Source organism: Phocoena phocoena, chromosome X, assembly GCF_963924675.1.
Source record: "Phocoena phocoena chromosome X, mPhoPho1.1, whole genome shotgun sequence".
Lineage (NCBI taxonomy): Eukaryota > Metazoa > Chordata > Mammalia > Artiodactyla > Phocoenidae > Phocoena > Phocoena phocoena.
In genome coordinates, this window is record NC_089240.1 from 18,154,704 (window position 1) to 18,179,970 (window position 25,267).

At 40.6% G+C, this 25,267-nt stretch overlaps 1 protein-coding gene and 1 pseudogene across 1 annotated transcript in view; one reads left to right on the forward strand and one right to left on the reverse strand.

Moving 5' to 3' along the window:
* Nucleotides 1-13,694: 13,694 nt before the first annotated feature.
* LOC136141999 (nudC domain-containing protein 2 pseudogene) lies at nucleotides 13,695-18,561 on the reverse strand (annotated as a pseudogene).
* Nucleotides 18,493-25,267, forward strand: part of MBTPS2 (membrane bound transcription factor peptidase, site 2) — a 39,162-nt gene continuing 32,387 nt past the window's right edge. Inside the window, exons 1-3 of the mRNA XM_065901122.1 lie at nucleotides 18,493-18,634; nucleotides 21,481-21,629; nucleotides 23,367-23,592. Coding sequence (XP_065757194.1) covers nucleotides 18,560-18,634; nucleotides 21,481-21,629; nucleotides 23,367-23,592 — 450 coding nt within the window. The 5' untranslated portion in view covers nucleotides 18,493-18,559. The remainder of the gene's footprint in view (nucleotides 18,635-21,480; nucleotides 21,630-23,366; nucleotides 23,593-25,267) is intronic.

The window sequence follows — 25,267 nt, forward strand, 5'->3', positions numbered from 1 at the left end:
AAAATTTTCCAGAGGGGAGTGACATGGTCATCGTTATAATTTAGAACACTCCCTGGCTCCATTATGGAGAACAGACTAAAGGAGAGAGGACCAGTTGGAAGCGGTGTAGAGACCATTTGGGACGTGGTTTTGTTAATCGAGAGAGAAATGATGGTGGCCTTGCCTAGGGTGTCAGTGGGAGGGGACAGAGAGAAGTGCTAATACCTGTTTAGTATTCCTTTTGTGCAGTATTCTTGTTTTGTGGGGCTTTCTCTTTCTAACATAAAACCTATTTTCCTCTAAGACCAAGATAAGCACAATCTCTCTAATACATTAGAGCTCAACAGCCTATTTAGCAGTCGAGCTTCATTTGTTCATTCGGGTATTCATTCTACTGCCATTTGTTGAATGCCTGCCGTGTGAATAATAAGATATGACATCCCTGCCATCCCAGCACCCACAGTTCAGGAAGCAGAGACAGACACGTAAACAAATAATTGCAATAATAAGTTGGAAGTACTATAATAAAAGTGAGAATAAAACCTACAGGAACATAGAGGAGAGTACGATCCTTTACTTTATTAATGTTCCTGGAGACATTTATATTCATTTGTGTGGGCGGGGGGTTTTGTCTGTTTTATTCACTAAAATATCTCAGGTACCTAAAAGAAAATGCCTAGCACCCATGATTAGTAGATGGTTAATAAATATTTGGTTTTTGTGTTTAGTTTCCTAGACTTTGGCTCAGATTCACCCTCTGTCTCTCTCCGGTCTGGACTACCTCAGATAGCATTCCCCGGGGAACCGAGTTGATGGTCAATAGTTGTGAGTAGCAAAGAGAGTGTCGGAGGAAAACTGAGAAGACATCGCACTGGGCCACCAGGAGGCTGCTGTTGAGTTTTGAGGGCAGAGTTTTGATAGAGTGCTGGGGTAGGAGACCACACTGTAAGAGCAAGTGTCCTCATCCTGCTTTTTTGGTTTTAAGTTCTCCATCAGTGGGGATTAGCATACTCGCCATATGCACTGTAGATGTGGGAAGGAAGGTACACAGCTAAGAAGGGCTAGAAGGATGGCTACTACCTTAATGGCATTTACCTTAACGAATTCACCCTGGTCTATGTCTGGCCCTCAGTTGTTACTGTCTATGAGCTTTCTCTCAGAGATCCTGATTCATGCTAACCACAAGGGACTAAATATTATGCACTAATACCCTTCATGATTAATTTTTATTGAGAAATATGACTATTGTGTGGACTTTTTTTATTCTTAGCTGTCTGACCAGTATACTTTTTCCTTTAAACAAGCTATATGGGTTGTCTGTTTGTCAGAAGGTGGCTTGAGGTATATGGAATTAGAGCAAAGAAAGAGGGTTTAAATGTTAAAATACAATCAGGTTTTTCTTAACCTGACTTAGTTTCATGGTTTGAAGTGTCAGACATTTTGGGGGGTATTTATTGAGACTCCCAGAACCTAAGGTGTACTAACGAGTACACAGGCTACAGCTGGCCCTAAAGCACTGTCGGCTACCCATCCTGAACACTGCTATCCAGAAAGAGCTAGGACTTAGTTTAGTGCACTTCATTCAGTAGGTTTTAGAGAATGTCTCCCCAGGACAGTGCATAGAAAGGCACTGCCCATGTCTACCTAGCTCACCCTGTTGTTTTCTAGGCTCCATTGCTGGCCACCCTTGTTTCTGATTCACTCTTGGGTCTCCATGAAGCCTCTGTAGGGAATTCACTACATCAAGGCCATGGGACCTTCCCACGTGGAATGTTTTAATACAGCAGGGTAGAATAGGCAAATACAATTTGTTAAGAAAGAAAAACAAACAAACAAAAAAACAGCAAGTGAAGTAGTGCTAAATAAATAAAATTTGGCTGGCTCTTCTTATAAAGCTGGTCGTAGTACTACAATAATGGCACACTGATTTTAATTGGGGGTTACACCTCCATGACAAGGGATTAGGGAAAATTTCACAAGTATTTGTTTGAACAATCTTTGGTCTTCCAATGAACCACAAAGTAAGACATCATTCTGTCAGTGGTGTATTCACCTTTACATCTCCCCCAACTAACCCCTAATTAAGCAGTTTCAAGATAAAATTACATGGCACTGAATAAAATGTAAGCTTACATTTTAAGCTTATCACAATAAGCTTTGATTCTTGTCAAAATCAAGGCAAACAGTATCACTATAGATCACTCTTTTTGTCGAAAATCAGCCTAACCCAGGCACTTACTGCTCTACAGGTTATTGGAACAGAGTAGCTGTTTTCTTTTCTTCCCCCCCACCCCCGCTGCATTGGGTCTTTGCTGATGTGTGCGGGCTTTCTCTCTGGTTGCGGCAAGTGGGGGCTACTCTTCATTGCGGTGTGCGGGCTTCTCACTGTGGTGGCTTCTCTTGTTGTGGAGCACAGGTTCCAGGCGCCTGGGCTTCAGTAGTTGCAGCATACGGGCCCTAGAGTGCGGGCACTTCATTAGTTGTGGCTCACGGGCTCTAGAGCGCAGGCTCAGTAGTTGTGGCACACGGGCTTAGTTGCTACACGGCATGTGGGATCTTCCTGGACCAGGGATTGAACCTGTGTCCCCTGCATTGGCAGGCGGATTCTTAACCACTGTGCCACCAGGGAAGTCCCCAGAGTAGCCATTTTCAATGGATGGTTACATCAGAATCAACTGGTAGAGGGAGAACAGCTATCTCTTACAACTTTTAACACCCTAACCAGAAAAGGAAGTCCTTTCATATTTGTTTAAATCCCTTGGTTTGTTAGTGTTGCTACTAAAATTGGTACATGGTTTCCAGTTTGTCGTTTTTCTTTTAAGATATCTATCTTCTTCAGATATCTGGTTATTTTGGCCTATGAACGTACATTCCCTTAGAGGTACTTGCTACTTGGCTTGGTAATATCTACAGGTAATGACTGAAGGCCAGGCCCTAATCTGGGTCAGCTCCAAAGTTCAAGGGAAGTAGCAAAAAAAAAGTACTCCCTATAAGCGAATCCTCAAGGAAGGCACTAAATATATTATGTGCTGGGGACAGGATGGTGAAATAGAGTCAGTCGCCTGTTGACTCTCGTCCCACCAAACAAATTCTTGGGTTAGAGGTACACCTTTGAACCCACTTGGAGAAGGCAGCCTCCATCAGCTATGAGGGTCTGCAGGGAGTGCACCCTGCCCTCAGCCACTCCGCACCCCAGAAGTGCCTCGGCTCTACTTAAATCACTCCCCTGACCCCACTGCAACCACAGCTGCGTGGCTGTGTGTGTGTCCCTCAGAAGTCCTGCGTTTGCTTTTTTTTTTTTTAACATCTTTATTGGAGTATAATTGCTTTACAATGGTGTTAGTTTCTGCTTTATAACAGAGTGAATCAGTTATACATATGTTCCCAAATCTCTTCCCTCTTGCGTCTCCCTCCCTCCCACCCTCCCTATCCCACCCCTCTAGGTGGTCACAAAGCACCGAGTTGATCTCCCTGTGCTATGCGGCTGCTTCCCACTAGCTATCTATTTTACGTTTGGTAGTGTATTATGTCCATGCCACTCTCTCGCTTTGTCCCAGCTTACCCTCCCCTTCCCCATATCCTCAAGTCCATTCTCTAGTAGGTCTGTGTCTTTATTGCCATCTTACCCCTAGGTCCTTCAAGACCGTTTTTTTCCTTAGATTCCATATATATGTGTTAGCATACGGTATTTGTTTTTCTCTTTCTGACTTACTTCACTCTGTATGACAGACTCTAGGTCCATCCACCTCAACACAAATAACTCAATTTCATTTCTTTTTATGGCTGAGTAATATTCCATTGTATATATGTGCCACATCTTCTTTTTTTTTTTTTGCGGTATGCGGGCCTCTCACTGTTGTGGCCTCTCCTGTTGCGGAGCAGAGGCTCTGGACGCACAGGCTCAGCGGCCATGGCTCACGGGCCCAGCCGCTCAGCGGCATGTGGGATCTTCCCGGACCGGGGCACGAACCCGTGTCCCCTGCACCGGCAGGCGGACTCCCAACAACTGCGCCACCAGGGAAGCCCGCCACATCTTCTTTATCCATTCGTCTGTCGATGGACACTTAGGTTGCTTCCATGTCCTGGCTATTGTAAATAAGAGCTGCAATGAACATTTTGGTACATGACTCTTTTTGAATTCTGGTTTTCTCAGGGTATATGCCCAGTAGTGGGATTGCTAGGTCGTATGGTAGTTCTATTTGTAGTTTTTTTAAGGAACCTCCATACTGTTCTCCATAGTGGCTGTATCAATTTACATTCCCACCTGCCAGGAGCCCTGAAAGTGTCCCAGCCTGGAACCATCTCATATACTAATTTCTCAGCTGGGGGTGGGGGCTGCCAGACCACACAACTAGTGTAAATACAGAAAGAAAACCACCTGAGGAAAGGTGGTGATTATTAGTTCCTATGGAGCTTCTACATGTGTGGGGGTTTTTTTATATATATATGTGTATTTTTTTTCCTCCACTCAAAACTCAGACAAGGGCAGACAAGCTTCTTTGTTTTCTGCCTCAGCTGATGGATGGCTTTGCTTTCTACTCCACTGTAGCCTAATCAGGGTCCCAAGTCTGTACAAGGTTTTTAGTTCCAATTCCCCATCTTGTCTGTGCCCAGAGCCTTTCCTCTGTACCCCAAAAGCTGTTAAAACCCAAACCCAAAGTTACGAGTACTTGGTTACAAAGATGGGCGTACCCTCTTCCTCTTCCAGGAAAAATGAAGTGTCAGCAGCCACTCACCATGGGCAACTGTAGGTCTGGCTCTGATTTTGGCCCTTCAGTTTTTCCCTTACTATCCTAACTATGCATTTAAAAGGATGCTTGCCTTATTTTATCTGCCACTTCTAGGTGGATAAAAGGGATAAAAAAAGGATAAAAGGAGCAGAAAGGGGCTTCCCTGGTGGCGCGGTGGTTGGGAGTCCGCCTGCCGGTGCAGGGGACGGGGGTTCGTGCCCCGGTCCGGGAGGATCCCACGTGCCGCGGAGCGGCTGGGCCCGTGAGCCATGGCCGCTGAGCCTGCGCGTGTGGAGCCTGTGCTCCGCAGCGGGAGAGGCCACAGCAGTGAGAGGCCCGCGTACCGAGAAAAAAAGGAGCAGAAAGGCTTGCAGATTATCCAAACTGCCACATGGCCAAAATGCAGGCGGTGTCGAAGCTGAGGGAGCCTGTAAACATGGGCGTGTCCACACTCTATCCTCAGAGAGTCCCAGCCTTGCATCAGGCCAGGGGCCAGGGTCAGGGGTACTTTGAAGACACACCCCCACACCAAGCAATTCTGGTGTGTGAACCAGCTTAAGAACCACTGGAACACAAAATCACAAGCTTGGATAATCATATCATGTGAGGAGACTGTTTATATTTTGCAGGAAAACATGCTTTGCCTATTTTTCAAAAGAAATGAAAAATTTATTGACATCTACAAAGATAAAATGCTTTTGCTACAGAGGATTGCCTTTGGGTGGTTAGTTCTTTTTACAGCCAATTGGATGCAGAAGACCCTGTTGGAATTATGTATCATTATATAGTGTACAATTCCATTTTCTAAAAGGGTAAGAAAAAATAGATGTTTACCTCATATTTCCTGCTTGAAAACTCCTTGGCCAAAATTTTGCTGGGCTCTGAGAACATTTTAAAACTTTTATAGCATTTGCTTTGCCCTGTCAATATGCTGAAAACCAGTATCAGAGATTTTGACCTTTGGCAGTGTTTTAGCTGAATGAATAATAATTCAGCAATTTTTAATTGTGTCACAGATAAGATAACTAATTAGATGAAAATTTTCAAGTGCCAAGTACAACTGCTCTCTAATTTGCCATTCTTACCAAAACCCATTAAATCTGAATAGATATAATGTCCACTGTGAATATTGTACAGAATATTGCACAGAATTTGTACAGAAGGTACAAATGAAATTTTTCAAGTCACCTATCAGAATTATTTTGACACAATTTATGCTTTATGCAAAAGTAATAAAAATCTAAATTTAAAAATTAGCTTTCTGTAAATTTTATTAGTTATCAAAAAATATTAGAAAATAAATGCAGAATTTTCTTCTCAGTTATTTTATGTTGACAATCCTCATTATCATATCTAAGCAATGTGTTCTTGCCCCAAATTGAAGCAATCAGAAATCTATATTCCTTATACTATGTGTTTTATATATGATATCTCATTTATTCCCTGCAAGAACCCCCTGCTCATATTATCCACATTTTACAAATGAGAAATGAATTTGCAAGACCGCACAACTAATAGGTAGCAGAGTTGCAATTTGAACCCAGGCCATTGAACTCTAGAGCCTATATGCTTAACAACAAAACTGCATGGCTCTTAAATTTAAAACCTAAAAAACAAAAACACACAAGCAAGAAACCTACTTAAGGAACATTCTAGGATCACAGTGTTTAACATCAAGTTTTGTAGGCTTGATCCCTCCAAATATATCCCAAATCCAATTACCTCTCACTGCCTTCACTGCTTCTCACTGGGACATTGCAGTAAGGGACCTCAGTGGCCCTCATGGCACAGTGTTGGTCTTGGGATCAGGAGTATAGACATCACCTGGAAACTGGTTAGAAATGCAGATTCTCTGCCCTCCAAGTCCCAGACCTGCTGACTCAGAAAGTCTGGGGGTGGGACTGGCGAGCTGTGTTTTAACAAGTCCTCCAGTGGAGTTTGATGCACCCTCAAGTTTAACAACTGGCTTAACAGAATGATGCATTCGTCCAGTCTTCTGACAGCTTTGCCTACTTCAGACGGTCTCTACTGAACGATCCATCTTCTAAGAGAGAGTGTTCTATCTTTATGGAGTAAAGTTTCACCTTCAAGAACACAGTGATCTTCTTGAATTCTTCTCAGATATGTTCTTCCTACAACAGCTGAACTGGATCTGCACAAATCCAAAACCTCAGGCCTCTGACCCTGATAATTTCCAAGGCTTCATGTACCCAGTCTATGCATAGAATCTTTTATGCTGAAGCAGAGTTTAACAACAAAAATAATTTTAAAGGATTTCTGATGTCTGCTTGTGCCCTTCAAAGAATGTTAAAGGTGACTAAGATTAAAGGACTGAAAATATCAAGTCCGTACATGTCAATAATATACAATAAATTAGGGGGAAACATTTTTTTAATTTTAAAAATACCAAGTCTAGACAAGGACAGGGAGCAGCCAGAACTCTCTTGCATTGCTGGTGGAAATGTACATTAGTACATCTGCTTTGAAAAACTGTTTGGCAACAAATACTAAAGATGGAGATATGTCCACTCTAGGATCCAGTAATTCCACACCTGGACATATACCCAACACAAATGAGTGATTACGTCCACCATCACATATATACAAGAATGTTCATAGCATTGTTATTCGTAATAGCCAAAGACTGGAGACACCCAAATGTTCATCAAGTATATAGTCCAGAGAAATAATTTGTGAAATACTTCACAATGGTAAAAAAATAATAACCTGTTTTGCTACCTACAACAATATTGATCAGTCTTACAGACGTAATGTTGAGTGAAAGAAGGCAGACACAAAAGAGTACCTACCATATGATTCCATTCTTATGAAGTTAAGTAAACAGACAAAAACTAATCTATGGTGAGAGAAAGCAGAAGAGTGATCACTTCCTGAGTGCTGGATTGGGAAGGGGATGAGGAAGAGCTGTGGGGCGCTGGTATGTTCTGTATCTTCATCTGGGTGGTGGTTACACAGGTGTAGACATATGTAAAAATTCATCAAGCTCAATCCTTAAGATTTGTACGCATGACTGTATATGAGTAACATCTCAAAATAAAAGAAAAATGTGAAATCAGCGAAGATTATGAAAGTGGATCCAGATTATAACTGACAGCAACAGCCCTAGAGTCAGCTTTCCTCTCCTCCCCGATTCCCTCACACACATACTTGCTACCGTCTCTCTGACTGACCAAATCCCCAACCTCTCTCTGACATCCAGCCCTTAGTTTGTCCTTTATCTCTCCCTTCTTTTAACCTTAACTCCAGGTTTGACTTGGCTTTCCACTAAATCCTTTTCTCTTGTCGGTCTCTCAGGACCATCCCTTTCTGAGTCCATCTCGTTCTCCCAATTCCGCATCCTGAAAAATCTCAAATAGGACAGCAAGGACAAAATTCTCTTTACTAGATAGTTACAGGGAGAGAAGTAGAGAATGCTCAGCCAGTAATGTATCTTTTCCTCTCTCACACCCTCAGTTATGAAGTTAATTGAACTTTCCTAGGGCAGAAATACCACTGAGTAATTATTTCTTTTGAATGATAGTGGGCACCAGTACAAACAACTGGCTTCTCACGTAAAAGGCAGTAAACTTTGGTCTTGCTCTTCTTAGCAATATCTACTAGCCTATACTAGGAATTCCATGCAGCGTGTTTGTGTTTGTTTGTTTGTTTTTTTGTTTTGCTGGGGACTGTAAAAGTAAAGTTGGGAATTAGCATGGCTTCTGGAGAATAGTAGAAAAGCCGAGTTGTAGTTTCCTAAAATATGAATATTGGCAGCATATGTCAACTTTGAAAGGAACTGGTCATAGGCACAGAGTACAGAGGTAATCAATAGCACTTCCCTGGTGTAAGTTCCCAATGTTAAATTTATAGTCATAGACCATTTTTTTCTCCCCCTGGTATCTGAGAATATCTGGGGTTTGGCACATATATTCTCAAAGGTCTGTAGTAACTTATCCTTTTAGAACAGGCCCACAGGAGGTAACCAGGAGCAGGGGGCGGGGGGGGAGTAGGGAATTATTATTTAATGGGTTCAGAGTTTCTGTTTCCGATGATGGAAAATTTCTGGAAATAGACAGTGGTGATGGTTACATACCATTGTGAATGTACTTAATGCCACTGAACTGTACACGTTAAAATGGTTATTTTTTAATAATATTTATTTATTTGGCTGTGCCGGGTCTTAGTTGCAGCACGCGGGATCTTCATTGTGGCATGTGGGATCTTTAGTTGCAGCATGCGGGATCTTTTTATGTTATGTATATTTTACCACCATTTTTTTTAAAAACTGGTCCATAGGGACTTCCATTTCCAGCAATATAGCATATTAGCCATCCTGAAAAAACCTTCCTGGGACAAAAATACATAAAGCATTGGATAAAGTACTGTAAATATTTCATAAATGCGTAGTAGAGGTAGTGGAAAGTAAGGGAAATCCTCAGAGGTTTTTGTTTTCTTTTTTTTAAAGGCAAGATGAAAAAACATAAATCCAGAGAGGTGAGATCTAAAGCTGGTGTCTGCCCTGCTGTCATCTGCTGACCTTAGCTATATGAGTGGGCCTTCAGTAGGGGCAGAAGATAAAGCTCAGAGACTTGGAAACTGGACCCTTGGTGAATGAACTAGAACAGACCAACCACTCCCAGAATGTGACCTTAATGAAACTTGCCTCTCTTGGCCTTGGCTATAAATAGAGGAGAAAAAAAGTCTCCCATGTAGTTTTCTGATTACAAACTGGACTCTAGTAGGTTTGAAGCCCATACATCTTGGTCATTCCTATTGCTCCCAGATTAGGCTTCTTTTCTACCACCTTTTTTAAAATTTGAAAAATTATCATAGATCAATTTTTGGGGTAGAACACACCCAATTCATTCACCTGTTCTTCATATGATATATTTTTCAGACCTCTTATCCCCCTAACAGTATCCCTTTGGGTATTTTCTAGCTTGTTCCAGTATCTCCTTAAGGAGATAGTCATATGGAAAATAGTAACAGATTTAGCTCAACCGACAGACTAGAATGGAACTATTACCACTCATGATTGACGTTTTGGTTATCTACCACTGAATAACAAATTAGCCTAAAACTTAGTGGCTTGAAATGACAACAGTTATCATCTCACTATTTCTGTGGGGCAGGAATTTGGTTGTGGCTTAGCTGGGTCCTCTGGCTCAGGGTCTCTCACAAAGTAGCAGTCAAGTTGTTGGCTGGGGCAGCAGTCATTCTCAAGGCTCAACCAGGGAAGGATCTGCTTCAAAGCTCACTCTTGTGGTTTTGCATAGGATTTAGTTTCTTGAGGCTGTTGGTCTGGGGGCCTCAGTTCCTTGCTGTCTGTTGGCTGGAGGCCACCCTCAGTTCCTTGCCATGTGGGCCTTTCATCAGAGCAGCTCACAGCATAGTAATTTGCTTCATCAGAGTGAGAAAGTGAGGAGAGCCAGAGAGAGAGAAAGGAAGACAGAAGTCACAGTCTTTTATAACCTAATCATGGAAGTGACATTCCATCATTTTTACCATATTCAGTTTGTTAGAAGCATGTCACTAGGTCCAGCCCACACACAAAGGGAGGGGATTACACAAGGCGTGATTACCAAGAGGCAGTGACCATTGGAAGCCATTTCAGAAGCAGCCTACTACAACTGGACATCAACTTCTAATCTGAAACCTAAAATTGTGACCTACATTAAGGATTTAGATTTAAGTGACCCCAGGTTAGTGAGGTCCTTAGGTACTTGGAAAAGTAAATGCCAATTATCTCTGGAGAAACTTACCTCAAGCTCAGGTATTAAGTACTTCCACTAGATAGAGTTCCAACAAACATGAGTTTGCAATAAAAAAGAAAAAAATGCAAGTCACCATGAATGACAATTAGCAGAAACAAAGAATCAGATCTGCCAATGCTACAGATACTGCAATTATCAGATACACAGTATATAACAAGCATGTTTAATCTGTACAGTTAAAAATATGGCTAAGGAACAAGAGAAAGCAAAAAATAGTAAATCAGATTTGAAACAAAAACAAATATAATTTCTAGAAATGAAAAATAAAATAAAATAATTGAAATCAGAAAATCAATAGACGGGTCAAAACAGCAGATTAGACACAACTGAATGAAGTAAGAAATAATGAACTGAAAGATAGATTTCAAGGAATTACCGGGACTTCCCTGGCGGTCCAACGGTTAAGACTCCACACTTCCAATGCTATCCCTGGCTGGGAACTAGGATCCCACATGCTGCGTGGCACAGCCAAAAAAAAAAAAAGAAAGAAAGAAAGAAATTACCCAGAATGCAGCAAGGTAAAGACATGGAGGATAGAGAAGCTGTTACATCCAATCAGACTTTCAAAATGAGATGAACAAGGGAGAGAGAACATTCAAAGAGAAGATGGCTGAGAATTTGCCAAGTTTGATGAAGGTGACAAATCTTAAAATTCAGGAACCTAAACTGTGCTGGTCTTTCAGCTCCACACCCAGGCTTCTATTCCCTGTAAGGCAGCACTGGGGTTGGGTGTCCACAATGCTTTTCCAGGCTCTTCTAGCAGCTGGCTTCCTCCTGGGTTCCACCAATAAGAAATGCTGGTATGTGATCAAAAGGTAGGAGGAGGGTAACAGCAGGAGTTCCTCTCTCTCTCTCTCTCTCTCTCTCTCTCTCTCTCTCTTTTTCTCTTCCTTTTACTCCTTCTGGTCCCAAGCCCTTAGCAACAGCCACCCATCCATCCCCAATAGCATAGCTGTTCCTGAGATGGTGGCCACCTGCTCCACCCTCCTAGGTTCTGGTAACATAACCTCCTCCTTTTGGTGCCTTGAACCCTAGGGATGTGCTAACTATTAATACTTTCTGCTTTCTAATCTCCAGGCTACCTGACCTTTGTTCCTCTTTCAATCTCCCAATACATGTGTAGCCGATTCCTTTATCAAATCCTCTCTGTTTTGAAGTACCTAGCAGGGCTTTTGTTCTCCTGCCTGGACCCTGATTCATATAATGACGAATTCCAAGCAAGTTAGACAAAAGAAATCTATACCTAGACACACCAAAGTCAAACTCAGATCAGTAGAAAGAAACTAGAAAGAAGACAGATTGCCTAAAAGAAGTGACAGTTGGACTAACAATAGACTTCTCAACAGCAGCAATGGAAGCCAGAAAATAAGTCACATTCTCAAAATGCTGAATGAAAACAACTTTCAGTCTAGAATTATATGCCCTATAGAACTATTATCTACAAATAAGAGGGAAATCAAAATATGTTCAGAGAAGCAGTAAGAGATTAATTTTAGAGCCTGCTGAGTTAAATAACAGGGGTGTACTTATGTTTAGTTTACGCCTTGGGATTTGGGCCCTCAACTTTGCCTTTGGAAGTCCAAAATAATAGACTTTATGAGAAGGCTTTAAGAAGAGAATTACTAGGACTGCCCTGGCAGTGCAGTGGTTAAGACTCAGTGCTTCCAGTGCAGGGGCCGCGGGTTCGATCTCTGGTCAGGGCTGTGCGGTGCGGCCAAAAAAAAAAAAGTAGAGAATTCCTTATACTTCTATGTCTAGGGAAGCTAAAGTTAAAGAAAAATCTTATTGACAGTATCACTGCAGACCACAAATCAGCATGCTTTTTCCTTTAAGGACCAGATAGTTAATATTTTAGGCTTTGTGGGCCATTAGGTCTCTGTCACAACTACTCAGATCTGTTGTTGTGATGCAAAGCTGCCAAAGGTAATGCAAACAAAGGAGCATGGCTGTTTTCCAATAAAACTTTATTTACAAAACAGGCAGAGGGCTGGATTTGATCCCCAGGCCATAATTTGACAATTCCTGCTACAAACTATGAACTATTTTCAGTAGTTGAAGATGATGGATTTTTCATATTTGCTGAAGCTATAAATCCTAGTTGTTAAGTTCCTTCTAGAAAATATGGTATTGAGAAACTTCCTGAATTGTATTCTGCTATGAACAAAAATGCAATAGTATTAAATGTGCCACTACACCTTGGACATCAGACACTTGGATATGCAAAAATGACTATAAGTCATATTTAAGTCTAACAGTATTGTAGATTAATAATGAATTCAACTCTGATTCTGTTCAATTGTTGAGGCCTCCCTCACACAGCTATCAACATAATGCATTCTGACTGAAGAACTACTTATAGGATGGAAAATCAGTTTCAAAATGTGTCAATTGTTATGGATAATAGAACAAACGTGGTAAAGGGTAAGAGTGATTTAGGAATCATAAGCGTACAGTGTTTTGTTCATATAACCTTCAGTACTGTAATCCGAAAGCAATTATAACTGTCTATAAGCAGAAAGATAGTGGGCCACTGCCTCATACTTCAGTCAAAGACAAAAATACATGATGTACAAAGGTTTTTTTTTTTCCAAGAAAAGTTTAGAAAAGTTTATTGAACATTATTCCTGCATCACACTTATTGAAAGAAAAACTTAATTTTCCCTGAAGGCACCCTGTCATTTCACATGATCTATACCCTAAGGTTTTTTGTATTAAAAATACAGGTTAGGGCTTCCCTGGTGGCGCAGTGGTTGGGAGTCCGCCTGCCAATGCAGGGGACATGGGTTCGCGCCCCGGTCCGGGAAGATCCCACATGCCACGGAGCAGCTGGGCCCGTGAGCCATGGCCGCTGAGCCTGCATGTCCGGAGCCTGTGCTCCGCAACGGGAGAGGCCACAGCAGTGAGAGGCCCGCATACCGCAAAAAAAAAAAAAAAAAAAATACAGGTTAAATATGAAATTAGTAAACCGCAGCATATGAAAGTTCATGCTGAGCAAAAACAAGTCCAAAAAAAAAGCTACCATATATCAATAGAATAGTTCCTACAGTATTTGTTTCCTATGTAAATCATATTTGAATGCAATTTTCAGAACCATATTTAAATATATTTTGCAATTTGTTAACTGTAGGCATCCACATTTTTCTTCCACCACATAATCTGTTCCTTTGATTAAGCTGGCAACATTTGCTAGGATCCACAAAATGCAGCAAGTTCACAGATATTTCTCAAGATTTGAGAAATCTGGTCCACCTTTAGGGTAGTTTCCTGAGATTTCTGCTCCGCTGAAGTCAAAACGAGGATTTTCTTTCTGGAAGTTTTCTCTGCATTTGGTCTTGCACCCAAGGATCAGCTGCATACTCAGATTCCAGAATAGAAGTCCAACAATTTGCTGCATCTCTCTTTGTAAGAACAATACGGACCATTTTTCTACCCTCCAGAGTCCACGGGTTCCCTCATCAGCTATCGTAGAATCAAAGAGTTTGCCCTTGAGGATCTCGTGGCCACCCACGGCCAGCGCCACATGCCGGCTCTGCAGGCCGCACTGGATATCCTGAGCGCGAGTGCCTGGCGACACCTGAACTTCAATGAACACCTCCTCCAAGATCTGGTACCACTGGCCCCATGACGTTCTGCATGGAACCGCCCCATTGCGCTCCTCAAACAGGGCTGACACACTCCAGTCGCCTCCTGGCCCCGGTGGCCATCCAAAGGTTTTTGAATCGTCTTGTCATATATTTAACAAGATGTTTAAACAAGATGGAATAGCAGCTACTACGTGTTTAAAAGCCATCTAGAGCAAAACTAAAATAACATGCTTTTTAGATGAAAACAATGTATCAACTTATTAAAATTGCTTGCAGAGAAAAATACTTTGCTTTCTGGAACCTGAGGAAAAGTAATCAAACTGATGACTTCAGAGTACAAGTATTTCTTACATGACAGTGGCTGAAAAGATTCTCTTATCATTCTACTCCAGGAAGATGCTGAGACTGGTGTACATGAAATGAAACTGAAATATAAATGGAAAACCCCAGATGACTGGTTTCTTGAAGGCCAATTGTATTGCTCCTTTGCCACAGTTTTAGAACCAAGGTTTAAGGACAAATTTTATTCACATGACCGTGTAAAGCAGCAGTTGCAGGCAAATATTGTGTGTGTGTGTGTGTGTTTGTATATATATTTGGAGTAAAAAATATAAGCGTGGATAATACTTTCAGCAAAGATTCAAAAAAAATTTTCTTCACCTGGGACTAGAAGCTTCCGTCTGTGGGACTGCTTCAACCAAACTGTACCATCATCAGCAACCACACCAAGCTGAGGATATAAAATAGAGATGAGGGACTTCCCTGGCCGTCCAATGGTTAAGACTCAGCATTTCCACTGCAGAGGGTGTGGGTTCGATCCCTGGTTGGGGAACTAAGATCCCACATGCCGTGCGGCGCGGCCAAAAAAAAAAAACAACAGACATGAGCCTTTATCTTAGTTAGTTGCTATTAAAGAGAAGGGAAAGCTTAATAATTTTGTGGCGGCATCAATACTAGCAGTATCCCATAATGGCAGCACTAACCAAACATTTTCTGTTACACTGCCCTCCGTAGATGAAAGAGAGAATCTATTTATGTGGTAGATGGCACTACTGTTTAGTTCCAGGTATATTTTTCTCTACTTCTAGGTATACGGAGGATTACACTCCTTCTGCCCTTTAAATTAGGAACAGCTATTTCACTAGTTTTGGCTCATGAAGCTGGAGTGGAAGGAACATGTGCATATCTGGGCCATAGCATTTCACAGCCAGTGGTAAACACTCTAGTCCTCTCTCTGCTGCATTAAATCCTGAACCTCACTTTGAGAACTGGGCATGATAAAATGGAGTCTCCGTCAGTCTACCAACCCCTGTTGGATATGCAGCACAAACAAAAAATAAATCTTTCTCATTTTAAGCCTGTGGGATTTTAGGGCTTATTTCCTAAGCATAACCTAGCTTATCCTGACTGGTGTAAGTTAGTATCATAAACATATAGTATAATGACCCCAGAAGCAAACTATCAGCTTACATTGATGAGAAATAAATACTCCTGAAGGGGATGTCAAACTCTAAAAATCTGAATACTTACATTTTAACAACAAAATTATAATATTTTAATATTATCTAATTTTTATATTTCATGTTGATTCTGGTATCTCAGAAGTTTATTATATAATAGTGATATTCTGCTTCAGCCAAATATTGATTTTTAACATGTAGCTGGTTTTTGTTTGTTTGTTTTCAGCCGCGCCATGTGGCATGTGGGATCTTAGTTCCCTAACCAGGGATCGAACCCGTGCCCCCTGCAGAGGAAGCATGGAGTCTTAACCACTGGACAGCCAGGGAAGTCCCTAACATGTAGCTGTTTTGCATTCAGCCAAAATGTATTTTTGGTGCCTCTCTAAAAAAAATATACTAAATAGGGCTTCCCTGGTGGTGCAGTGGTTGAGAGTCCGCCTGCCGATGCAGGGGACACGGGTTCGTGCCCCGGTCCGGGAATATCCCACATGCCATGGAGCGGCTGGGCCCGTGAGCCGTGGCCGCTGAGCCTGCGCGTCCGGAGCCTGTGCTCCGCAACGGGAGAGGCCACGACAGTGAGAGGCCCGCGTACCGCAAAAAATAAATAAATAAACAAACAAATAAATATATATATATTATATATACACACACATACATACACTAAATAAAAATGATATGAATAAAAGCCTGGCTGTGCGTCCTTCAAGATAGTTACTTGACAGAAACCTGAAACTATTTGTAAATTAGGTCACATTTCTTCTAAGGAAGAATACCTTGATCTTATGGAATACAGGTGTTTTTTGCTGCCACCTTGCATCCTAGGTCTTGTCTCTTCTGCTGCCACCAGCTGGCTTCCACTACTGATAAATTCCAGAAACCAGCAGGATTCTATTCAGTGTTTTGTTTTGACTGCTGGGTCCCTGATGAGAACACCAAGTCAGCTGAACAAGTAAAATTTTAGGTTGGGAACAGAAAAACACAATCAACTCATTTCCTACATATTTTGGGTAATCAGCCACACAGTAACTGGTTTTTGTCCCAGCAGGTGGTCCAGACAAGGCTTCAGGCTAACAAAAGAGAAGACATTTTAATTCTTAAGTAAATTTTCTCATCCTAGGAAAGAACAGTGTTAAAAGCTACAGTCATTATACAAGAGCAAACAAAGGTCAGTTCAAATACAATAGTGTACCAACAGTCTTAGTGTAGTTTTAAGCTCTAATAACTTCAGAAGTACAAACTCTATGAATTTACACAAAACATCACTTGAAAAATAAAATTATTTAAATTTCTTTCATGCTTCTTTGGTCTCGGGAATTTTTGAATAGTAAATGTAATTCAATTTTTTGTTTCAGTCAACGTTTGCCATCCTCAGGGGGACTAAAAAATTTGAAATTTAAAATTACTCGAAATTCACCAAATTAAATAGTGTAAAGGAAATTTAAATGCATTTTCAAGTGATGCTTTTTGCAAGTTTTCGGCATTTATACTTCTGAAAGTATCAAAACCTAAAACTGCACTAAGACTTTCGGGAAACCTGTACATGGAAAACTGTGGAGTCACAGGGTGCTTGAATATAAACTTTTATAATTATACCTAGCTTTGTCCAAAATAAATTGAAAGATTTTAAAACAACACATGTACACACATATAGGCAAGAAGATGTAAAACTGAGTCATAAGGTTTCTTGAAGCTAGGGAGATACGGTGCTAAATTATTAAAACTTTAGGAAAAGTATGGGAGAGTGAGGCAAATGAGTAACAGTATCTGTCATACAGGTTGCTAGTATGACACTATATTTTTACTTTGAAGAAGGCTGAGGGTGCAGTTTCATTTGGGATACTTGTTCTTAAGCTAGTATTATGTTCTCAATATTTCGGTATTAGTATTACTATTGCTAATGATGATTTTCCAGAAAAGTAAAAACAAATAACTTTTAAAGACCTGGGCCTTAAGAGAATGCAAAAAACAAAGAAACAACAAACAAACAAACAAAACTCCATAAATACTAGTTTTCCTTCCGTGGTTCTCAGTCTTGGCTGCACAATGGAATGACCTGAGTTTAAAAAATACTGATGCTTGGATCTCATTCTGAAATTCTGATTCAAGTGGTCTAAGCTAGAGAACGGGCATCATGAATTTTTAAAGCCCCCTGGTGATCCTAATGTTACAGCCAAGGTTGAGAACCACTGCGCCAGGTCAATATATGATCAGGTACACGTCAACAAAAAAATATGTACAGATGTTCAGAACTTTTTTTTAATGTAGCACCAATCTCAAATTTTATAATGGAAGAGATTGAGAAAAGAACCTAAAGCTCAAAAAAATCATGTTGAACGAAATAAGTCGGACACAAGAGTGTACTTATTGTATGATTCTATTTACACAAAGATTTAAAAATTAGAAAAGAGGTGATGGGAGGGCGAGGAGAGGATTAACCGGGAAGCGAGCGAAGAAAACTTCTGAGATGGAAATGTTCTCTATTTTTATTAGGGTACACAGATACATAGTTATCAAAACTCATCGAAATAGTTGAGATCCGTATTATGTTTTCGCTATATGTAAATTACGCTTCAATAAAAAGAACGAATAAACATAATTAACTTAAATCTGGATACCTATGACAGAGTCTGAGCGGCGGAGACGATTATTATTTGGGATTACCCAAACCCCACTAGATTAAAAGGAAGCGCAAACCCCAGACCAGAACCGGAGAATGGAGAGCAGACAGCAGGGAGGGCCATAGCCTAAGAAATCGCTAGAGGGCTGGCAGCCGCGGTCTAGTTGATACCTAGACGGCGGCGCCCGAGTGCCCCGCTAAAATAAGCCCCCACGCCCTTTTCCGGTGCGCACACTGCCGGTCGTGCGACCCACCAGAAGGATCCGGAAGGAAACGACGCCACCACGAAAAAGGAGCCGGTGGCAGCTGGGTTTCTGCGCAGATGCTGGGGCTGTAAGCGTTGCGCGGCCGGTTGGTTGCGGCTCGCAGGGAGAACGCCGGCGCTCGCCTTCCGTCCGCTGCCCCCGCCGCTGCCATGATTCCGGTATCGCTGGTGGTGGTGGTGGTGGGCGGCTGGACTGCCGTCTACCTGACCGACTTGGTGTTGAAGGTGAGGGCCTCGGGCCTAAGACCCAAGCCCGCGGTGCAAGGGCCGGGGCGCAAGGCCCTAGGCCTTTTCTCTTCCCCTGCCTTGTGCCTCCCGGGCTGAAAGCCGTGCGACCGGAACGCACGTGCGGCCTTCCGCGCGGCGCCCGGTCCCATGGAGTAAATAAAGCACGGCTGGCCGCGGGAGGGGTGTGGCGGCCTGCGCAGCTGCCGCAGTATCATTGCGGGGCTCTGCAGGCCCCGCAGCCTTCGGATCCTGCCCGGGAGGCGCCGGTAGTGGGCTCGGGAGGGCCGGGGCCCTGCCAAACCCCGCGGCGTTGCACCTGGGAGGAAATAAAATATCCTCCTGGGAAAGACATTGTTTGCCCTCTTTGTCTTTAAGGCCACGACCCTCCAGAGACTGGTATTGGAATGAATCTAAATCAAGTTGTGATTTACATCAGTGGCCTCAAACTTTAAAGTGCTTATGACCATCTGGGGTTCCAGTTAAAATGCACATTCTGATTCAGCAGGTCTGGGGCATGGGGCCTAAGATTCTGCATTTTTAACCAGTTCCCAAGTGCTACCAATGCTGCCAATCTACAGACCATACTTCAAAGTAGCAAGGCTTTAGATAACTAGTTTCTGACTACTCGAATTATAATTTGTATCTTAGACGCCGTTTCTTCACACTAACCCCCCTTAATACTCCCACCCCCGCCCCCCACACACACCCTGAGTGCACGGTCCATTCTTATTTGGGTAGCAGATATTATGGACAGTTGTCTGACCACATGCTTCAGGCAGCCTTTCGGAATTGCATACTGGGGGTGGGAGTATTGTATGCGTGGAATAAAATTATGTAAATTCTCAAATATTTAATGAAAATTCCAATTATGACTAGTAAAACCTTCATGTTATGAATAGTTTTAAATAGAGTACTGTAGTTTAGTATTGTGTGGTTTAGGCTTAAGAGCAAAATAACTTTTGTTGCATTCAAACTTGCAAAGTGAGGAGATTATACAGTTGAATCCTTAGAGCAGTCCTTAGAGCTGTGCTCTCCCACTTCCTATCCATTGAGAGCTTGGGCAGATTACTCTCTGTTCCTCCATTTCTTCATCTTTAAAATTGGCATAATAAATGTAAAGCTCTCCTGAGATTATAGAGAGGATTTCATTAATTCATCCACATAGAGCCTTGCTACTCAACCTGAGATTCAAGGACCAGCAGCACTTGGCATCATCTGGGAGCCTGTCAGAAATGTAGAATCTCAGGCCTCATTCCTGACCCACAGAATCCGAATCTGCATCCTTATAAGATCCCCAGGTGCTTTCTCTGCACATACTTGGCACGGTGCTTAGCATGTCATGAGCAGTACAGGCCACTGCTGGTTTAAACAGTGATTTTGTTGTTTGGAAAAATAAAGCCGCATGATTTCTTCATGTTGCATGGGTGACAAAAATCCAAAATAAAAAGAATTTTTCACATCTCTATAGTCTCTGGTCCAGTGTGTGAGGTGATCAGGATGTCACTTTAATTTCAGTAACAGCTCCTAACTCGCTAAGAGAGCACTATTCCTTGAGCGAAAGACCGATCTCTCATTCAGAGTATCTGCTTGGGGAATGGAGAGACCACAGGTTTTAGGAGCCTGCACCTTCAGCTTCTCTGCTTCTAACTTGGTCTGCTGTTCCATCCTTGGTTTGTCTAGGATTTCCTCAGTAGACACCTGGAGGGGTGTGCCACTCTCCTTTTCCACGTCCTAGAAGACAAGCAGGTTTAATAACTTCACCTGAAGATTGAGATCAGAGAGCATTATGGATCCAAAGGCAAACAGATACCTATATTCAGACTCAGGTCATTTTATGACTGTGATAGGGCTGAAATATCCTTCTAGATAAGTTTCTCAAATGGATGGGCATCTATATGACAAAATACTTACCATACTTACTGTAAGAGGTAAGAGGTCAGTGGCAGTGTATGTAAAACAGCCTTATGTTATCCAAAATCTTACATTACTCAAGAAGACTTCAAACTTCCCTAAAGATAAAACTCTTTGCTAGGCTGCGTATAAGCAGCTATCTCCCCAACAGTGAAGAATGTAAGAAGTTACTGAGACCAAGGTGGCTTTAGATAAGTTTTGTGCTTTTTCATGGTCAAATTCAGCCTAATTTCTTAGGGTTGTTGCTCAGAAGAGGATAGAAAGCACCAATTCCAACTAACCTGTCCCCTCTGTTGGATTGGCTGGGGGTCTTTTTTAATTACAACAAAAGACCTCTTTCTCTGGTAACAAGGCTTCTAGACCTGTGCTGTCCAGTATGGTAGCCACTAACTACATGTGGCCATGTAGCATTTGAAATGGGGCTAGTCTGAATAGAGATGTGCTGTAAGTGTAAAGCTGACACTGAATTTCAAAGACTCAATACGTAAGTAAGTAAATAAATAGAATGTGACGTGTTTCAATATATTAATTGTATTCTGAATGATAATACCTTGATATTTTGAGTTAAAAATACATTTAAGTTAATCTCTGTTTCTGTTTGCCTTTTAAAATTCAGCTACTAGAAAATTAAAAATCACATATGTGGCTTGCACTTATAGCTCCCATTATATGTCTATTGGACGATGCTGTTCTAAGCAAAGGCCAGCAAACTTTTTTGCTCGTGGGCCGTAGTTTGCCAGACCCTGACTTCAGCACATCAGCCAATCCAAGACTCTTACTTTAATATCCTGAAGAATAAACATAAAGCTTTAAAATTATAAACATTTGATTAGTCAATATCTTGCTTTCCTGTAGAAAACACTTTTATTTTCTTAAGACTTAAAAATTATTCTTCAAAATTCAGTGATATGGAACTTTTCTTTCTCTCTTAGTCATCTGTGTATTTTAAGCATTCTTATGAAGACTGGCTGGAAAACAACGGATTGAGCATCTCCCCTTTTCACATAAGATGGCAGACTGCTGTTTTCAATCGTGCGTTTTACAGTTGGGGACGGCGGAAAGCAAGGATGCTTTACCAGTGGTATTCTTTACTTTCTCTTTTTGGTTTAAATTAGTCATTTGTGATCATGAGAAATACTAGTTAAATGAACTGTTTCCATCATTTTCAATTTATTGAGTTTTAAAATGTTGACAATGTAAAAACTTTCTGGCTTTATATAAATTCATGGGATTGAATCATTGTGCTTTTGCATACATTCAAAATCAAGGTTCTGTGTCTTGATCTGGATGGTGGATACATCGGTATACATATGTAAAAATTCAATGAGCTGTACGCTTCAGACTTAGGCACTTTGTGTAAGTTATACACCAATAGAAAGGCAAAAAGCATATGGAGCATTTTCCACCAGGAAAATAATCCTGGAGAATTCTCTCCCCCATCATGACACATAGAAACAAGGGTCCTGGGAGTCATAGGGCTCCCAAAAGTCTGCTGGCTTTCCTCTGTAATTCTTCTGTGATACCCATCCAGGGCAAGGATATTTAAAATACTTATCATCCAGTAAGGCATACACACAAACAAACCAATCAGGAAAATGGCCAGCCAGGTTACAGCAGCAGGGTCCTGGAGCCCTCTGGCTATACCAGGCATATCCCTTTAATTTAAAATATTTTTAAAATCATGGTTTATAGTGTTTGTGGTTAGGGGGTTTACAATGATCTCTGGGACACCCTAGAGACTGACGGTTTCTGTACTTGATAGAATTTCTAATGGCAGTAGGGGGCCTTTGTCGAAATTCCTTTCTGTTAAAAATTTAGCTCCAACTAGAGTAGGGCTAAATATAAACAATCAGGTCATCAAAAAGCAGAAAATGCAACAGCAGATCAAAGCAAACAAAATAGAAATAAAGATAAGAACAGAAATCAATGAAATAGTATACAGTAGAGAAAATCAGCAAAGCCAAAAGTTGGTACTTTGAAAAGATTAATAAAATTAATAAAACCCTACTATGACTGATCAAGGAAAAAAGCAAACAAAATAACTAAGAATCAGAATTGAAAGGAGAAACATTACTATAGATTCTGAGACTTGTTTTATTTTATTTTTATTTATTTATTTTTTGGCCACACCATACAGCTTCTGGGATTTTAGTTCCCCAACCAGGGACTGAACCCATGCCCTTGGCAATGAGAGAATGGAGTGAGACTCATTTTGAAAAACGAAACTATTGTGAACAGTTGTATACCTATAAATTTGACTATTTAGATGAAATGGACAAGTGCCTTGAAAAACGCAACTTATCAAAAAGTTAGAAAATGTAATAGATTATTCCCAACTACAGAGGAGTGATTTCTAATGTCTAATTATTAAAACAGTAGAAGAAAGAAACTGTTGTTAAGTTTTACCATGTTAATATTTAAGCTCATTACAAAATTCAAGTAAAATAAAATGCAAACAAAAGAATCGGTAGATGAAAAAGAATGGTGTCTATAATGTCAAAAGAGCTTTCATAACTACATGAGAACAAGATCAAAACAATGCTATGTAAATGAGCAAAAAAATATGAGAGGAAACAAACTTTTTATTGGGAACAACATCAGCCTCTTCAGTTATGAGAGAATTGTAAATTATAACTGCTTAAAGAGACTAGTGCCCATGCTTCAGTCAAGTATCTGAACTTCAAGTAGGAGAAAGAAGCAGAGTTATTGAAATTTTTAGACATTGTTTTGAAGCTATGAAAGGTGGCTGGTTAATGAATTTTTTAGTCCATGAATTGTGAGGAATTTTACATTTATGTAATTTTTTTCCTCTTGACAGGTTCAATTTTGGAATGGTGTTTGGTGTAATTGCTATGTTCAGCTCTTTTTTTCTTCTGGGGAAAACGCTGATGCAGACTTTAGGCCAAATGATGGCTGACTCTCCCGCTTCTTATTCTTCCTCCTCTTCTTCCTCCTCTTCCTCTTCCTCCTCTTCCTCTTCTTCCTCCTCCTCTTCATCCTCTTCCTCTTCCTCACTTCACAACGAACAGGTGCTACAAGTTGTGGTAAGTGCCTTCTTATTGCTTTATGTAGCTTTGTTGAAACATAGATATAAGAAATTTCTTCTGGATAGCATAATTCCTATCCATAATATAAATATGAAATAAATGAAAAGTCTCACAATTTCTCAAATTACTTGCTTAAACAAAATCATTAGTAAGAGTATAGCAAAGGATTGTTGCAATGTGTAGTAGTAGTAGTAATAATAGAACAAATGGACCACCACTAAGACTGTCAACAATTACACAAGTATTCGATTTAATTCATGTTGTGTTTTTTTTTTCAGTGCAAGGTTTTTTTTAAATTGAAGTATAGTTGCTGTACAATATTATATAAGTTGTGGGTGTACCATATAGTGATTCGCGATTTTTTAAAGTTATACTCCGTTTATAGTTATTATAAAATATCGGCTCTATTCCCTGTGTTGTAAAATATATACTTGTAGCTTGTTTTATACCTAACTTGGTCATTCATGTTGTCTTCTTGAGGTGTTGAATAATTGTTACTGTCAAGGAATAAGCATACTGATTTAAGATCTCTATAATGTAGAAATAAATTGCATCTTAATCCTATGCAAAATGTTCCCCTTTCTTCTTCATGGCTTTCAGATTCTTAAGCAATAATATCCTTTTAATTAAAGGTAAAAGACCTTTTGAATGATCACTGTGATTTCTTGATATGAAGAATAATGTGCTGAGTTGTACTCCTTTGACTGTAAGCTACTTAAAATAATTCCCACTTTAAAGCACATGTGTAGACCAATACCTTATCAATTCATGTTTCCAGAGTTTGAAAGGGTGCTTTACCACTGACTAACTTCAATTTTAAAATTTTTACGTTAATAGTTTCCATTTCCGTGAGTCATGGACGTTATGTTTTTAATCGTGTTCTTATTAATGAAATAGACTATATGAGTTAGTGACTTTTTTTTAAATTGAAGTATAGTTGATTTACAGTATTATGTTAGTTTCAGGTGTACAGCATAGTGAGTCAGTATTTTTGCAGATTAAATTCCATTGTAGGTTATTACAAGATAATGGGTGTAATTCCCTGTGCTATACAGTATATCCGTGTTACTTATCTATTTTACTTTATTTTATTTTATTTTTATATCTTTATCGGAGTATCATTGCTTTACAATGTTGTGTTAGTTTCTGTTGTACAACAAAGTGAATCAGCTATAAGTATACAGATATCCCCTCCCTCTTGAGCCTCCCTCCCACCCTCCCTATCCCACCCCTCTAGGTGGTCACAAAGCACCAAGCTGATCTCCCTGTGCTATGCAGCTGCTTCCCACTAGCCATCCACTTTACATTTGGTAGTGTATATATGTCAAGGCTACTCTCTCACTTCATCCCAAATATACAAACTATATAGTAGTTTGTATCTGTTAATACCCCTAATTTGTCCCTCCCTTCTTCCTTTTCCCCTTCGGTAACCACAGGTTTGTTTTCTGTATCTGTGAGTCTGCTTCTGTTTTGCGTATACATTCATTTGTATTATTTTTTAGGTTCCACATATAAGTGATATTATACAGTATTTGTCTATCTCTGTCTTATTTCACTAAGCATAATATTCTGTACGTCCAACCACATTGCTGCAGATGGCAGTATTTCATTCTTTTATGTGGCTGAGTAATATTCCAGTGTGTGTGTGTGTGTGTGTGTGTATATATATATA